Genomic DNA, 18,604 nt, shown 5'->3' on the forward strand with positions numbered 1-18,604 from the left:
CTACTCTCAGGGCGGGCGGCTCTGTGGGGAACGGCGGTGTGGGAAAACCAACACCAGTGCTGCTCGTCGTTCCAGGCGCTCTCGGAGGAGATGAGACGTGTGTTCGACCGAGCGGTAGCTGGTAGGGAGGCGGCACGTCAACTGGCCGACCTTCGCCAAGGTAACCGCTCGGTCTCTAACTACTCTATCGATTTCCGCACCCTGGCCGCCGAGTGCAAATGGAACGAGGAGGCGCAGTGGGACATGTTCCTGCATGGGCTGGCTGACCGCATCCAGAGAGAGATATTCATCTTGGACCTGCCTGAGAGTCTTGATGGACTAATAGAGCTGGCTTTGAGGGTGGACGCTCGCCTTAGCCGCCTGGAACAACTACCCAGGAGGCTCCCTCATCCTGGGAGCGTCGAATGCCCTCAGGCCAGCGGTGGTGATGCGGTCGGCCCCGTCTTCGATCCCGAGCCCATGCAGGTGGGTCAAGCTCGGCTTTCCCGGGAGGAGAGAGAGAGACGGAGATCCCGGGGTCTTTGCCTGTACTGTGGCGGAGCTGGACACTTTCGGGACAACTGTCCAGTAAAAGACCGGGCCCGGCAGTAAACAGGAGGCTACTGTCGGGCGGGATCTCCGTGGATAAGACCTCATCCTCTACTCTCCTTCCGGTAAGACTTCTGTGGGCAGCCCGCTCCCACGTCTGCCAAGCATTACTGGATTCGGGAGCTGAAGGTAACTTCATGGACTTGTCACTGGCTCAGACACTTGGTATACCCATCACCCCGCTCAAGAACACCATTTCCGTCAGTGCACTTAATGGTCAAGAACTTCCTGTCATAACTCTTACCACTAATACACTTACACTGATTACATCTGGCAATCACACCGAGCAGATCTCGTTTCTCCTCCTGGACTCACCCCTGGCCCCCATCGTCCTCGGTCACCCCTGGCTGATCCAGCATGGCCCGATGATTGACTGGGGACACAACTCTGTTTCTTCCTGGAGCACTAAATGTTATGAGTCTTGTCTTGTGTCTGCCTGTTCTTCTGTGTCTTGTCCTGTTTTTCAGAAGGAGGCAGTTAATTTATCTAACGTGCCACCTGAGTACCTTGACCTGAAGGAGGTGTTCAGTAAGTCCCGTGCTGCTTCTCTCCCTCCGCATCGTCCCTATGACTGTGCTATAGAGTTAATCCCAGGTAAGTCTCCGCCTAAGGGCAAACTTTACTCACTTTCCACTCCGGAGAGGGAGGCCATGGAGAAATATATTTCTGATTCTTTAGCTTCCGGATTCATCCGCCCTTCCTCTTCTCCAGCGGGGGCGGGGTTCTTTTTTGTGGGTAAGAAGGATGGTTCTCTGCGACCTTGTATTGATTACCGAGGGCTGAATAACATCACGATAAAGAATACTTACCCTTTGCCGTTGATGTCTTCAGCTTTCGAGAGATTGCAGGGAGCATCCATCTTCACAAAATTGGATTTACGTAACGCCTATCATTTGGTTCGCATCAGGAAGGGGGATGAATGGAAAACCGCGTTTAACACCCCCAGGGGCCATTTTGAATACTTGGTTATGCCGTTCGGGCTATCCAACTCCCCAGCGGTTTTCCAGGCACTCGTCAATGATGTTTTGAGAGACATGGTAGATCAGTTCATATATGTTTACCTGGATGACATATTGATTTTTTCTTCGTCTCTCCAGGAACATGTTCAACACGTCAGACGAGTGCTTCGGAGGTTGTTAGAGAATGGGCTTTTTGTCAAGGCGGAGAAATGCGCTTTTCATGCACAGTCTGTTCCTTTCCTAGGATACATCGTCTCTGCTGAGGGAGTGCGTATGGATCTTGACAAGGTTAAGGCTGTGGTAGAGTGGCCAAGCCCAGATTCCCGTAAGGCCCTACAGAGGTTTCTGGGGTTCGCCAACTTCTATCGGCGTTTCATTCGCAACTTCAGCCAACTAGCCCCGCCTCTGACTGCCTTGACCTCTCCCAGAACGACGTTCAGGTGGTCCGATACAGCCGAGGCTGTATTCTCCAACCTCAAAAGCCGCTTCATTTCGGCTCCCATCCTAGTCGCCCCTGATTCCTCACGTCAGTTCGTGGTAGAGGTCGACGTGTCAGAGGTGGGGGTAGGTGCAGTTCTATCCCAACGTTCTTCCTCAGATGACAAGATGCACCCTTGCGCGTTTTTGTCCCACCGTTTATCACCTGCCGAACGTAATTATGACATTGGTAACAGGGAGTTGTTGGCGGTCAAGTTAGCGTTGGAGGAGTGGCGTCATTGGTTAGAGGGGTCGGGGGTACCTTTTATTGTTTGGACTGATCATAAGAACCCTGAATTTATTAGATCTGCTAAAAGACTCAACTCCAGGCAAGCTCGATGGGCACTTTTTTTCGGACGTTTTGACTTTTCTCTTTCGTACCGCCCCGGGTCCAAAAACATCAAACCCGATTCCTTATCTCGTATTTTTGATCCTTCCGAACGCCCGGTTACTCCCGAGTGCATTTTACCTGAGAAGATAGTTATCTCCGCACTCAGATGGGAGGTCGAATCGAGGGTCATATCGGCCTTAGAAGGGGTAACGCCCCCCGCCCGGGTGCCCACCGAGTAGATTGTTTGTACCGGAGGAGTTACGGTCCGAAGTCATACGATGGGGTCACTGCTCCAGCATCGCTTGTCATCCAGGAGTTAACCGGACTAGCTGTTTAATAAAGCAACGATTCTGGTGGCCATTAATGGCTCGTGACATTCGCAGTTTTGTTTTGGCTTGCTCGGTCTGCGCCACTGGTAAGACATCTAACCGTCCTCCTGATGGGTTACTCCAGCCGCTGTCTGTCCCTTCGAGACCCTGGTCCCACATAGCCCTAGATTTTGTCACCGCCCTCCCGCCCTCTAATGGCATGACGGTTGTTTTAAGCGTAGTGGACCGGTTCTCGAAGGCGGCACACTTCATCCCCTTGCCCAAATTACCCTCAGCCAAGGAGACAGCGGTGACTGTAGTTGACCATGTCTTTCGTTTACATGGCCTCCCAATGGACGTGGTCTCCGACAGGGGGTCTCAATTTGTGTCCAAATTTTGGCAGGAGTTTTGTAAATTACTGGGAGCCACAGTCAGTCTGTCTTCGGGTTACCATCCCCAGAGCAATGGTCAGACCGAGCGAGCCAACCAAGATCTGGAAAGAGTGTTGCGATGTTTGGTGTCCAAGAATCCTTCTTCCTGGAGCCAACAACTTTCTATGGTTGAGTACGCTCATAACTCATTACCAGTGTCATCCACGGGCCTCTCACCGTTTGAGTGTAGTCTAGGGCAGCGTTTCCCAAACGGGGTGCCGCGGCACCCTGGGGTGCCTTCTGGCGAGAGCAGGGGTGCCGTGTAAAAACTCCATTAAACATTTAAAAATTCAAAAATGTGTAAAAAAATAAAATAAATGTATCATCAATCTCGCATCGTCGGAAGCGTCTAATAACAACAAATAATGCACACAAATTTATAATAAAAAATGCAAATCATAAGTTTTCTGCGTTCGTTGAATTGCGGGGGTTCAGCATGATTTCATTCTCGTGCTTCATTCCCAGCGTCCACACATAAAGCTGCCTCTTTTTCATGGCTTGTTGCGCTTACGGTCAAATACACACGAAACATTGTCACAACGTCCGTCTTGCCGCATATTCACAAACACATCGGTTATGTCCGTGCTGCTGTCAACGGTAACGCGTGCGATTAATGTTTTTCAGTTTAACGCGTTAAACACAATTAACGCAGCATCCGTTTTTTTCTGTCATCCTTTGGCTAGCGTTACATTATATAATCACGTTCTTATTCATGCAAATGCTTTTAAACCATGCAACCGCGAAAAGACAAAAGAGAACGCGCTGTCTGTGAATGTCCTGCTGACACAGGACGACGCGCATCGCGTGCCAGAATCGACTTCTCTTTCGTGCTTGAACGAATAATAACACACAGTTATGCCAAAATGTCCGTTTTGTTGAGTATCCTCATGAGAGCAGTCTTAAATTAGTTAAAATCTTAAATTAGAGTTGTGAGAAGATGGGACGCGTGTGAGATAAACAAGTGCAGCAGTGACAACCGAATCAAAGAACAGGTAACAGAGAAAATTACTCACTGCTCTTGACTAAAGAACGCTTGTAGCTTTAATAAGGATTCATCTATATTTAATTTATTATTTATGCAGTGAAGACTGTAAAGTGTTTGATAACTTTATTCAATTTCTGTGTATTTCCTGACATCAGTAGCAGTATTGGTTCAGTGATACTGGGCTTCATTCATAAAAAAGATGCCATTAAACAATTATTTAAAATATACTGTCTTTATGTTGTTTATACATTAATTTGGAGATTAACTGTGAAATTATTACATTATAAAATATATTAAAAACAAGCTATCTTGTGCAATTATAACAAAATTATCCCAATATAAAAACACAAATAGGCCTACACTGAGTGAGCAAACATTTAGGTGAGATTTGCAATGGTAATTGAGCAATGTTTTGCTGAATTATGAATAAAAGCCTTAATTAAATATGTCATCATGTAAAGTGATCTCTGCAGAAGAAATTAATGATTTCTTAGACTTTAAATGGATGGACAAAAAAATTGATAATATTAAAAAATATCTATATGACAGTAGGCCTATATACGGCAGTTATTCCCTGTGGTATTGAAAATCAATACATTTCAAGGTATAGTATCAAAGTAGTATCGTGACAACACTAGTGTAGGGTGCCACAAATTTTTCTCAATTTCCAAAGGGTGCCTCGACTGAAAAAAGTTTGGGAAACACTGGTCTAGGGTACCAGCCACCAATTTTTCCAAGTCTGGAATCCGAAGTCGCGGTCCCCTCTGCTCACGCCTTCGTCCAGAGGTGCCACCGCACATGGACCAGAGCCCGTGAGACTCTGCTCCAGGTGGGGGCGCGCACTAAGGCTAAGGCCGATTGCCACCGGTCAAGGCCTCCCGTATACGTCGTGGGTCAAAAAGAGTGGCTTTCTACCAAGAACATTCCGCTCCGTTCCGTGTCTAATAAGTTAGCTCCTAAATTTATCGGCCCGTTCACTGTCACCAAGATCATTAGTCCGGTGACAGTCCGCCTCAAACTTCCTCCGGCGTACAGGAGAATTCATCCCGCCTTTCATGTCTCCAAATTGAAACCTGTTTTTCGTTCTAACCTTAATCCGCCGGCTCCGGTTCCCCCACCGCCGCGACTCGTAGATGGGGAGCCTACGTATTCGGTTAATCGTATTCTGGACTCGAGACGGAGGGGACGCGGATTCCAGTACTTGGTGGACTGGGAGGGTTACGGTCCGGAGGAGAGAAGTTGGGTTCCGGCTAGGGACATTCTGGATCACTCCCTTATTGATGATTACAATCAACAGGTAAGTCTTTCTGGGAGCGCCAGGAGGCGCTCCTAGGGGGAGGGGTACTGTCACGGTTCATAAATTCGCTGTCTCTGTTCTCGTCTTGTGTGTGTGTGTGTGTTACTTGTGGGCGGTGTCGCTGATCACTGCCGCTTATTCCCATCAGCCGTGTCTGATCAGCGCGCCAGCTGCAGCTGATCAGCGATTACTATTTAGTCTCTCTGTTTTCACCCTGTCTTTGTCAGAGCGTTGTGGATGTTCCGATGTGTTCCTGCCTGTCTCTCGCTGTGTTCCTGCCGTCCTACTGTTCCCGAGTCGTCGTTGTCGTCCAGCACTCAGTCTTCCCCGCTACCCGCTACCCACTTCCTGGTTCTGTTTTCTGCATTCATCGCCATCTACCTGGATTACTCTTCACCTTTACCTTCTGCCTTCAGTCTTCACCATCTTGACGGGCTGTCCCAGCGTCCCTGTGTTGCCAAGTGCACTTCATCCCTGGACATTATCAATATTGCTCCCTGTCACTATCCAGATCTGAATAAATACTTTTACTTGCAATTGAACCTTCTTTGTCATTTCATCACAACTAGTCATATGTCTCCATTGACTTCCATTCATTTTTAATTACGGAGCTCTCTAATTTAATTCTTACTAGTAAGAATTACAATTAGAGAGCTCTCTAATTGAATTAAAGAGCTCTGCAATTGCATTCTTACTAGTAAGAATTGAATTAGAGAGCTCTCTAATTCAGTTGTTACTAGTAAGACTGCAATTGCAGAGCTCTCTAATTCAATTACAGAGCTCTGCAATTATACATAGGCTATCTTTAATTCGTTTTTTTCCTAGTAAAAATTGAATTGGAGAGCTCTGTAATTGCATTCTTACTAGTAATAATTCAACTGTAGAGCTCTCTAATTGTTATTCTTACTAGTAAGAATTGAATTAGAGAGCTCTGCAATTGTAATTCTTACTAGTAATAATTGAATTAGAGAGCTCTCCAATTGTAATTGTTACTAGTAAGAATTGAATTGTAGAGCTCTCCAATTGAATTCTTACTAGTAAAAATGCAATTACGACGAGTAGGGCTGGGTACAATTTAAGCTAAAACGGCTTGCCATACCACTTGTAGCCTACCACATGACCGATGGAGATTCATTTAGGCGTTGATACCTCTAGCTTTTGAGAGTTGTAGACCTGGAAAATTCAAGTAAATTAATTAAATCCTAAAACCACATTAGCATTTTTATAATGCATATACATTTTTTAGGCATGCCATGCTCTAATTTTTTTCAATCAGGCAGAAGTTGTGACTAATTTTTCAAAAAGTGGCCATAGATTAAAATAATTACAAAACCTTGAAGTCAAAAAGGTATGTTTACATCTAAACTGTTAAAGGAATTAATAGTTCACTTAACAATGAAAAATTCTGTCATAATTTACTCACCCTCAAGTTGTTTCAAACCTGTATGAATTTCTTTATTCTGCTGAACACAAAAGAATATGTTTTGAAGAATGTCGGTGACCAGACAGTTGATGGATCCAATAGGGTCCATCAACTGTTTGATTACCGACATTCTTCAAAATATCTTCTTCTGTCCTCAGCACAAGAAAGAAATTCATACAGTTTAAAAAAAAAAACTTGAGGGTGAGTAAATGATGACAGAATTTTAATTTTTAAGTGAACTATTCCTTTAAAGGCGCAGTATGTATGTTTCCCCATTAGAGGTCACTTATTCAAAACAATAACAAAGGCAGAGCTTGATGATGGCGTGAATGAGCGTAAAATCATGGGAGTTGTCGTCTACACTTCCACAGATGGAAAGCAATCCGACATTACTCAAGGCAGATATCATGTTTCATGAATGAGTTCATGTATAAAAGTTTTATTAGCATTACTGTGGTATAAAGAAGGGGCCTGAGCGGAATGAGGCCTGTGGAGCGAATGTTGGCCTAATGAGAGACACCTGCCCGACACAGCAGCCTCGTGTCCCATGGAGGAGCTCTGGAGGGATAGGCCCATAAGAGGGAATGATGGCAGTGAAGGGTGAGAGAGGACCAGGCCTGGGATATTTTACGTTGCTGTTTTTATTATACGTATATGTCTTGGTCGGCCGCTGCTGCTCCTTTCGTTATGTTGTGTACATCTATTGCAATTAAAGTTACGTTAGCGGTAAGTAAAAATTTTGCAGAATGAACGTTCCTTGTTTGTTCTATGTTATATTTTGACATATTGTGTCTAAGTTTTACAAAACTTTATTTTCAGGTTTAAATGAAAAAAATCCCATGCACAAATGAAGAGTATTGAATGTATGACTTCTGACCAAAATAACTTTGGTGAGAGTTCTAAGCTTTAGTGAGAATTCACACATTCTTGAGGCAAGGATACACATTTAAGGAAGCTGTGGTCAGGCTATTTAAATTTACTCAATGTTTAAACTGTGCACTTTCCAGCTGTGTCATTTGAATACACATTATTATTATTTTTTTACAAGGTGCATAAACTTAAAACAAGAAAGAAAAAAAAGACCCAAAATAGTCACTTTAGTTTGAGAGCAGTTACACATGGAATATTCAGTGATGGCTCAGGTCAAGAAAGAACATGTGACGTTCACTGTGTGCATATGTGTTAATGAAATGACATCCATTCAAAAAAATAAAAAAATCTGTCATGTTCAGAAAGGGGATCTTAGCCATTCTGTGATTGAGCAAGCAAAGCTCCTATAGATTCATCATATAATAAGTTCATCAAATAATTCCAACATATTTTCCTCTTTAATTAAAGCTTGTATAAAAATAAAGAGCTAAAAAGAAGTGGGGGGGACACCACGTCATAATAGTTAAGCAATAGAGGAATTTTGTTAAAATCGTGCTCACTACATTTATTGTGCAAAGCAAACATGTGGTCAGTCATACACTGATGCAATCCATTTCATATCCTCTGAAAGCCACAGTCCCAGATCTATTTAAATTCTTTGCAAGTATGTCATTGACTGAAGAAAGAAAGTGTTAATCACATCTACAATTCACAGAAACAGGACAACAGTTATCAAGTGTAACAGGTATACCACATGAGCACATATAGACTATCGCTCTCTCTCTTTAACTTACAGTGTACATACACAAAAAAGGACAAGCATGTACATGACATACAATTACCATCCCATATACAATCATTCTTTTAGACAATTTATTTTAAACATTTTATATATTTTTCCATCCGTTTTCTTTTATTATCCCTTTAAAGAAAGATAAATCCCTGTGCAAAAATATTTATGGACATACATATATATTTCTATAATGCCGGAGTGGATTTTATGAGTCAGCAATTGATGAACTGTGGCTTTCAAACATTGAATACAGTACCCTGGTGTAAATCTCTTTAAGCTATTGAGTCTAGGTTTCACTCAAAATCAATTGTTATTTAAGAAAAAAAAATTTATAAATAAGAAATTATATCTTGCACAAAAGAATATCAAGCCTGATTTTAGGACCACGATTTTTTAAAAATTGCTTGAATATTATTTTCATGATAATTAAGTACCCCCAAAATTCTCATTACTGTAAAACTTTTGATATTTTGATTTCTAACAATAATTTGTGCTGATTAAGAAAATAATAATAATAAAAGGCAGTACAAGAAATACTACCAGGTTGTTTAAACACTCTACAATTTTTCAGATTACAGTAATGAGAATGACAACAAAAATCACATCATAATGCAAAAATTAAAAATCACAATGGTCCAAAATAAGCTTAATTTACAAAAAATAATTTCTTATTATTGATTAATTAATCGATTAGAGGATTTTTTTGTTTTGTTTACTTTGCTTATCAATTATAAATACATCAATTATATCCAGGCACTTAGAACAGTCATTGGTCTGTGCATTTGCATCTAAACATCAGCAAGGCAGTTTGAAAAGTAAGGCATTGATGTGTTTCTAGAGATACTTTCTATATTGTGCTATAAATGTCTGTTCAACAAAGATAAATACCAATACAAAAAACATCAAGATAAGCACAGTACATTAAAACCCCACAGAGTACACGGCTCTATATACAGTCAGAGCAGAAAGAGAAAAGTCAATGACACAAAGTCACAGGTGGTCACCAGAGCACAGGGAATTCTAGTTTGCTGAATCCAGGGTCCTTCCTGAGCTCCCAGTAAGTGCCATTGCTCAGCCACGAGTCGTCTTCAGCACGTCTGATTGAATTAACAAAAGTGAATTTTGAGAAACTCATGATGCGCCCAAATGCAACAAGAGCATCCTTATGTTCATAACAGTCACTTACTTGAAAAATCGGGGTGAGTGTGTCATGTTATTTTCTTGCAGGACTCTCCTCCTCTCTCTTTGGAGGACTTCAATTCTTTCTTTCTGTTCTTCTGCTCCGGCAATATCACCCTCTTCAAGTAATCTAACAAAAAGAGGACCAAGAATCAGAATGCGTAGTTTGTGCATAAAAAAAAAAGGTTTGGATGTGTGCACAGCTCAGAAAACAGTGCAAGTCTTCTTGCGCTTGAATGGATTAAACGTCATTAAAATGCACACAAAAGAATTGATAAGAGGAATCGAAATTTTTATTTTATAACAAGTATCCGATTCCTGACCTTAAGTATTTTCCATTCCCAACCCTAATGCTGGACTTCGGCTTCTCGTAAATACTACCGTGTATTGTGCATGTTATTTTTGGACATACATCGATATCATGGAACGTAGGGTAATAATTATCTGTCAAGTATTCAGTGAAGTTTTTGACGGACGTGATAATGTGCGTGAGGGGTAAACCATGTTTGATTTTATTTTTTAAACGTGCAGATGTTCGAAATGCATTTTATGTAGTTCATTATAATTATTTTACAGAATAAAGTTTTGTGGTTTAAATAAATGACATTACTCAGAGAAAGGGGTGTGAGGAGATCTTGTGCCCCAATATCGCACAGCATTAAAACATGATGACATTTCTCGTCAAGATGAAAAGTCTCGCAATATCAGCATGACAAAGTTGAGTTTGTGGCAAAACCTTGCTGTTTGGTTGGGTTTCCAATAACGTGCATTTGGGAATGTATATAAAGTCTAACTCACTTTATGTGTCATTGCGAAGTGTTGTGCTGTTATCATTTTAAAGGCTGGAAAACACTACACAATACAATATAGAAGTGAAAACACGGAAAGCCTGTCAATGGCAGGGAAGCGGTGTCTCATAAATGATGGAAAAATCCGACAGTGGTAGGGAAAGAGTTAAACAAGGATTTTATCATGCTGTAAAGTGTAACAACAAGAATCACAAGGCTTTTAACGCCCTCTAATGTATTGTTAAAATGCATAATGTACATAAGTTGATTGTTTATATTATGTATATAACATTATGCATTTAAGTGTTGTTCAATAAAACCATAATAATTAAACCATGTATTATCTTTTATGCAAAAACGATCTGATTACTTTTACTGATTACTGTATTACCAAAATAATCGTTAGTGACAGAACTAGCTTATCTAAAACATCTGCATGGTTTTGCATTTTGTGACTTTCAGTCGAATAAGACTGTTTTTCCTCACATATATTTAATTGAAGATTCATTAAAAATTGTGTTAAAATTAGTGATGGGCAACAGTTAATCGTGATTAATCGCATCCAAAATAAAAGTTTGTTTTTACATAATACATGTGTGTGTACTGTGTATAATTATTTTGTATATATAAATATAAATTATGTATGTGTGTATATATATATATATATATATATATATATATATAAACATACAGTATATACATGCAAATATTTCTTAAAAATATGTGTATTTATATATACAAAATAATTATACACAGTACACACAAAGTTTCATTTTGCATGCAATTAATCTGGTTAATTGTTGCCCAGCACTAGTTAAAATATCGTCTCGTGAACCCAATATTTTGTTTACGTGTATCGCCACACCCCTACTCAGAGACCGACATGTTTGACTTACAAAAATATTTTATTTAAACCCAAGAAAATGCAGATGCTGTTGTAAATAATAGTGGATAATGACTTGTTGTTCCATTATTACCCCTTAGCAGATTTTGACTCTAATGTCTCTAATTATGTCTGTACCTTTGGTCGGGTCTAAAACGAGTGTCTGTCAGGGGCAAGAGTGGCCTTAAACTCTCCTCCAATTCATTTAGCTCAATTGCAAACTGGGTGAATCCATAGTACTGCTCATGGTCCTCAGGTATAGGATCTATATGCACCCATACACAAACATACAAAGACAAAAACAGTGTTGTGTTAGTGCCCTCCTGAGATCATTATCCACAAATGCATTGAAGATGGAACCTAATGATTATAATTGAGATATTTTAAACATTTAAATAGATAAATGGACTACTCGGGAACTCACTTGCTCTCCAGATGCAGGTTGCCGAGGGCGGTTTTCCCAGGTACAAGGCCTCGTTCCATTTGCCAAACAGAGAGTGAATGACACGCCCCTCTGAATCAGTGACCACACCCTCTACCTCATTAACATTCAGACCTCCAGATCTCGACTTAATATTAGGAATACATAAAACAAATCACAATAAAAGAACAGGTAATAAACAAATCATTCATAAAATGAATATTTGGTTGAGGTTTTTCCACAAGGAAGATGTGGGCAAGACAAACACGGATACACACACATATGTGGAATGAAAGAATTTTGCATGTCTTGAAGGTCCCACCTTAAGGAAAGTGACTTTGCAATGACTGACACTTCCCATCATGGTTGAGTGCTTGATTGACATTTCCCCATAATGTTCGATCCAGCGCTGACCACTTAGAATGTTATGAATGCATGAAGTGACCTTACTCCACTCATATCGATCCCCAAAACTGAGAATGAGCGAATAAGTGAAAGAAAGACAGAGAGATGCTGAGACATGGAGGAGAATGCGTGCTGGAATGATGGAAGTGAATGATAAACAGAATAATTCATGATAAAATTAAATCACCCTGGCAACTCTAAGTGAGTGACTCCCATGGGAACAATCTCCATTGATTTTCCCCAAAACTTATTCTTCCAACGGATATCTAATGGACATATACAGAGAAGGGCATCAAATCATGCAAACTGCTAAAATGCTTGACACTAGCCAACTGTGCTTCACTTACCTTGCCAAAATGTGTAGTTTTTGGACTCACAGTGACAAGCGGACACAGGTGGATGGTGACTGACCTTAGGGACACAGTGTTAAAGAGCATGTGAGCGTGTACACTAGGGCTGTCACGGTTAAGGAATTTCCCTTGCTGTGATTTTGAGTGACTCAATAATATCACAGTATGCCATATTATCGTAATTTTGTTTTTTTTAATGCGCAAACCACACAATGCATAAATGAGAACTGAAAAGAAACAACTGAAACAGTTGTGTAACAGTTAGTTCCGATCCTCGAATCTGACTGGACGAGAGGCTTTCTAAGACTGCTGATATTTCCCAATAGTATCCAGCATCAGCACTGCTTGCCTCTACGCATTCTAGACTGGCTGTCAGTCAGTGCAGGTTACATTCTTATGCCACTAGGTGGCGGCAAGGGACTGTCTTTGAGCAAAGAGTATAGAAGAACAAGAGGCGAAACTCTGAAGCTTTTTTGGAAACAGCCACTAGGTGCCGCTTCGGTAGCGCGGCCGCCATTTTGGGGTGAAGATTCCAACTGGAGTTAATGGACAACAGCACAGATAACAGTTAATCCAATCATTAAATACACATTTGAGGTAGTTTTTTCTTGCTTTATTGAGTATTTACATTTTATGCAACTTTACACATTTATTACTATTATTAGTTACCAACTCCACTAGCCCTGAAATATATTTTGTATGTTTTACCCATACAAAAATGTAATATATGGCCATATATGTACTTATATTTTAAATAGCATGACATATATCTATACATATATTTGACTTATTCGAGAACACAATATAGCCTATGCCTGCAACATATATGAACATTTATGTGTCCAAAAATGTGAAGAAAATATTTGAGTTCATCCATATATGATACCATATATCTTACAGTATAGTATTGGTTTCTCGCATATATGGACAACATTAAGTATAAATATGTGACAAACATATTTGTTTCCCACATATTTAATGTATGTAAACATACATGCATGTGATACTGATGCATTGAAATAAGTACATATATGCATATATACGTCTATAGGCTACATATATTTAACATTTATGTGCATATACGGGAAAATATATGGCACTTACATGAAAACGGCCATTTTTATTATATTGTTTCATATATGTCTATGTGTTTTTATTTAATATGAATTTTGCATATATTCTCATATAGGCAGCAGACATACATGGGCACTGACATTAGGCTATATATGTCATTTACTTATATTGACAGATATTACATTTCTGTATGGGTAATCCCCTGGATCATGCTACAGACATGATGATCTTATAGAACAGGATGGACAGTGGCTGTGTTTTTTTGTTTACGTAGTCTTGCTTTAACAGTCATTAATATAAGATAGTAGCTACTGCAAAAACAAAAAAACAGTTGACTGTAAAGCTATTCTATTGCTGTTATATATAAATATTGTCCAACATTCCCAAATATCTGATATGTCATATTCTTACTTTTATATTTTGGTATTAATTCAGTGTTTGTAATGCTAATACTAAAGGTTTTGTGGGAAAAAAGTAGAAAACTGGTCTAAGTCTGTGAAATAAACTGTTAAAAGGGATTCGATGATCACTGATTGTACGTTATTCTGTGTTGTCATCATTCAGTTTGGATTTGATCTTTAATGTACTTAAAAAAAATAAAATAAAAAATTACAAAGCAGCTGATATTGCCATATCGTCCGGCTCTTTTCAAAGAATGGGCTTTTAGAGCGGCTCGTTCGCGAACAACACATCAACACTAGTGGACTGCCGAGTCGCTTTCACCCCAAAATGGCAGAAGTGTAGCGCTGCTGCTGGGCGCGTTTGTTGCAATGGAACGTTCTATTGAGTTTCGCCTCTTGTTCTTCTATACTCTTTGCTTTAAGTGAGTCAAACAGTTCATTCAACCGAGGGTTCAAAAACGCTAATTCATTGATTAATGAAACAAGGCGTTTAAATGATTTTAACTTTGAGCCCAACTTTACAAAGTTCAAGCGACCAGCAATGCTCTACAGAGCTTCTTTGCAAATCACAATGGTGTCTTAATTAAGAAAGATTACATTTGTCACTTTTGTTCATTATTAACACTCAATATGCATGCATGAAGTGTAAACAAGAAGCGTACAACCTTGTGAAAAAAGGAAACAAACATGAACATTGCGGTTGCAAGCATTCCTCTGCAGTTGGCTTGTCAGTATCGCGGTATTACAATATTGCGGTTATCGCGTCAGCCCTGGTGTACACCTTTGTGATTTGGTTGAAATAACAGAAATGTGCACGGTTACCTGTTCAGCAATGAAGCGGAAGCCCTTATCTGGCCGGAGACACTCATATGTCTCTCCCAGTATAGGATTAAAGGGTTTTCCTCCTGCTCTAGTGAACGAACATGCATAGGCTGACACAGCAAATGCTGCTATATATACCTTAAGAAAAAGACACACAAGAATAGAATATATGGTTAAACATAGGGCAGCACAATAATGCTTAAACTAACAATGAAAATTATTTTGCTCAAAAATTATAATTGCAATTATTAATGACTATTGCTATAGCATTTTAACATGCTGTAAAAAATTAGCATTGGTATATTTTGAGCTAAAACTTCACATATACTCTGGGGACAACAGAGACTTATTTTACATATTGTAAAAAGGGGCATTATACCACCCCTTTAAAAAATGCTTCCTAGCTTTATTATGGCAGTTAATGGCCGTTTCTGTTTTGAAGTCCATAAAAGTGCTTCTATCCATCATAAAAGTGCCCCACATGGCCCCGGGGGGATAATAAAGGACTTATGAAGCGAAGTGTCGAGTTTGTGTAAGAAGCATATTCATATTTAACATGTTACAAAGTAAAATTCTACCTTCTGGCCAAACAGCCATTTGCAGTCCACTTACGCCTAAAGTGCAACTTGTGACGTCAGAAGTAGCGTAGTGCGTCATGTAGTAGTGTAAATATCAGCAGTACGTCGCATTATTCGCATAAGTTGCGCTTTAGACTTGAGTGGACTCCGCATGTTCGTTTGGCCAGAAGACAGTTATTTTTCTTTATAAAGTTTTAAATATGGATATTTTTCTTACACAAACGCATCGCTTCTCTTCAGAAAGCGTTTATTAACCCCCCAGAGCCATGTGGAGCACTTTTATGATGGATAGATCACTTTTATGGACTTCAAAACAGAAACGGCCATTTACTGCCATTCTAAAGCTTGGAAGAGCCAGGACATTTTTAATATTTTTTAACATTTTTTAACTCTGATTGTATTCATCTGAAAGAAGAATGTCATATACACCTAGGATAATTTTCATTTTTGGATGAACTATCCCTTTAAATAAGAGAAATAGAGATCACGATTAAAATACAATTAATCATGCAGCCCTAGTTAAACAGAATCCATTCTGAAGCTTAAAAGTCTCCTTTCATGTTCCATAGAAGAATGAAAGTCGTACCAGTTTAGAAGGACATGAGAGTAAATGATGACAGAATTATAATGATTGATTGATCTCACCATGCGCATGTGTGGGTTGCGTGTGTTTGCAGCGGTGTCCAGCAGGTGGCAGTACTCAACTTCCTCACACAGTCTCTGCAGAGTGTTCATGGGCTCATTGAGTTGGACGGGCATAGCCACTTTCGACAGGTCTTTACCGATGTTACTGCGCAGAATACTCCACAGATTCACGCTCTCGTTCATGCATGCACTTGGCAGACGGCCTCGCCTCATCACTGCACTCTCATTGCCATTACCTGAAGACATTAACACACACATAATCCACTAACTATGATTGCAAAGAAAGGTGAAGCTTCATAAAAGTGTACTTTAATGTGCAGGCTTAACAGTGCCTCACCAAAATTCTCCCTCGTGCAGCCGTTCTCATTCCTGCAAAACTCTACTGATGTGCTGTCACTCACATCACTGACATACGAATCATCATCAGACAACTGGTCAAACAAAAAAATGATAATGATCATAAAGAAATTCATGTGTAACATTTCAATTTTTCTGTACATTTTTAAAGTCAATTTTTTAAGACTTTAAAAAACCTTTTTAAGACCTGAAGAAATAAAAATGAATAGTGATATAATAGAAATAATACGCTCGGTGTGTGCAATTTTGTTAAAAGAAATTATGTCTCGGAATTTTCGTGGATTTTGTTAACAATAATTAGACAAGATTTTGCGTGTGAGTGTGTTTTAGATATACAATTGCATAAATTATGCTATGCTATAAAAAATGCATTTAATTAAACTGACCACAAGAAAGTAAAGTAATGCTAAAACCACAAACGAACAAACACATTCGGACATATATTTATTAGCCTTATAAAACTCAATTAACTGTTAAAACAAAACATCTAAAGTCCGCAGCTGCTGGCGTCAGTTGCAAGCGTGCCTCTAGAGGCCAGGGGAGTAATGTTCACACGCACAGCTCTTACAGCCTACATCATTACACGTAACACCACACACACACACACACTAGCTAATTAAAATAAAGCAAAAATAATTTTTCTTTTTCTCTTCCCCCCCCGTAAAATACTTTACGAATGATTTAAATAATGAATCACTTGGCCTAGCCTGCTATGGAGGAAGAGGATGTTACTGATGGACTGCAGTGAACTTCATTTGTTGACTCGTTTCGTGTAACGCGGCAAATCGCAGGACTGCGGGACCCACACTGTATTTTTTGACCGTCCACTCCCAACCTGCAGCTAAGGTAAAACCACCCCTCTACTATAAGTTTTTTTTTATTCATTATTTAAATATGAAAGTAGGTGGCGTTAAGTTACTGTCCTAATGAGCAAGTGGAATGAGCCAATCATTCAACCAATTCAATCAAACGGCTGATTAAACGGATTCTTAAACGAACAGATTCTAACAGATTAAACTGAAACATGGATTCATTCAGTAGTGAAGCACAGCTCTGTGTTGCTTAGAGAAGTACAACAGTTCCCCTATGTTTTTATTAAGAATTCTTCGTTGCCGAAATAAAATATTGTGCCTAAAATGTAACTTATAATGTTAACTTATTGTAAGTAAAATTTTAGGCACAATAGAGAGGTGGCATATCAATCACAAGTTCATTATGGAGTACCGCAAGGCACTGGATGAAATATTTGAATGCTACTGATCCACAATCTGATTTCTGACTTGTGATGCAGCCTGAATCATAATCACACCGTGTTCGTTCATTGGCCAAAGGAGAACTGGCCCCCCCGACTGAGACTCTTTTTTCTCCATTCTGGTCACCTGATGGAGTTTGGGTTCCTTGCCATTGTCGCATCTGGCTTGCTTAGTTGGGGAAACTTTATTAATATTCAACATTATTATTGATTTGACTACACTGACACTATTGGATGAGAACTGAACTGAGCTGAATGATGACATTGCTGCTTTATAGATGAAATGAACTAATTTAATAATTGATGATCTTTACAACGGAACTGAATCAACACTGAACTGACTTCAGCTGAACAATGACACTATTTTCTTTTATAGCTGCTGGACAGCCGAAATGTACTGTTTACATCATTGAATCATTTGCCTGTTATCATTGTAAAGCTGCTTTAAAACAATCTTTGTATAAAGTGCTATATAAATAAAGGTGACTTGACTTGATTGTTTATTGACCTGTTGTATAAAATCTATCTCTCATTTGCAATTGTACAGATATTTGGGAAAAATGCACTTTTGCTGGTGTGATATTACTTTACATCTTATGTTATAAATATGAAACAAAAACTCATAGGGGTAAAAATGCCATGTATCTTGAATTTTGGGGGTATTCTATTTATATCATTGTGGCGAGCAGACCGGTTGCGTGATTGCTGATGAGCGCCACCTGCGCGACGCACCGGTCTCGTATCTCTCACGGAGGAGCAGAAGCATAAAAGGAGGAGTGACGACAGTGGAGATCGAGAGAGACCAGGCCTGGACTTGTGTTTTATTTTGTTATATGTGACAGCAGTCGTCCATGAGGGGCTGCTGTCTTTTACTTTCGTTTTGTATTTGTTTTATTTTTTTATTAAATTCTTTAAATGTTCGCTGGTTCCCATCTCCTCCTTCCCATAACATCTGAACTGCGTTACAATCATGCGGTGAAAGCGTGA

The 18,604-nt window shown here is 39.7% G+C and overlaps 1 protein-coding gene across 2 annotated transcripts in view; it reads right to left on the reverse strand.

Moving 5' to 3' along the window:
- Nucleotides 1–8,208: 8,208 nt before the first annotated feature.
- osbpl3a (oxysterol binding protein-like 3a) overlaps nucleotides 8,209–18,604 on the reverse strand; it is a 30,687-nt gene continuing 20,291 nt past the window's right edge. For both annotated transcript variants that reach the window (XM_077195439.1, XM_077195440.1), the window contains exons 13-22: nucleotides 16,346–16,439; nucleotides 16,009–16,244; nucleotides 14,786–14,923; nucleotides 12,486–12,549; nucleotides 12,326–12,404; nucleotides 12,056–12,206; nucleotides 11,737–11,881; nucleotides 11,451–11,577; nucleotides 9,649–9,771; nucleotides 8,209–9,559 (exon numbers count right to left, since the gene is read on the reverse strand). In XM_077195439.1, the coding sequence (XP_077051554.1) occupies nucleotides 9,463–9,559; nucleotides 9,649–9,771; nucleotides 11,451–11,577; nucleotides 11,737–11,881; nucleotides 12,056–12,206; nucleotides 12,326–12,404; nucleotides 12,486–12,549; nucleotides 14,786–14,923; nucleotides 16,009–16,244; nucleotides 16,346–16,439 (1,254 nt within the window). In that variant the 3' untranslated portion in view covers nucleotides 8,209–9,462. The remainder of the gene's footprint in view (nucleotides 9,560–9,648; nucleotides 9,772–11,450; nucleotides 11,578–11,736; nucleotides 11,882–12,055; nucleotides 12,207–12,325; nucleotides 12,405–12,485; nucleotides 12,550–14,785; nucleotides 14,924–16,008; nucleotides 16,245–16,345; nucleotides 16,440–18,604) is intronic.

The sequence above is a fragment of the Siphateles boraxobius genome, unplaced genomic scaffold (genome assembly GCF_051911475.1).
Source record: "Siphateles boraxobius isolate OS27281-9 unplaced genomic scaffold, OSU_SipBor_1 33, whole genome shotgun sequence".
Lineage (NCBI taxonomy): Eukaryota > Metazoa > Chordata > Actinopteri > Cypriniformes > Leuciscidae > Siphateles > Siphateles boraxobius.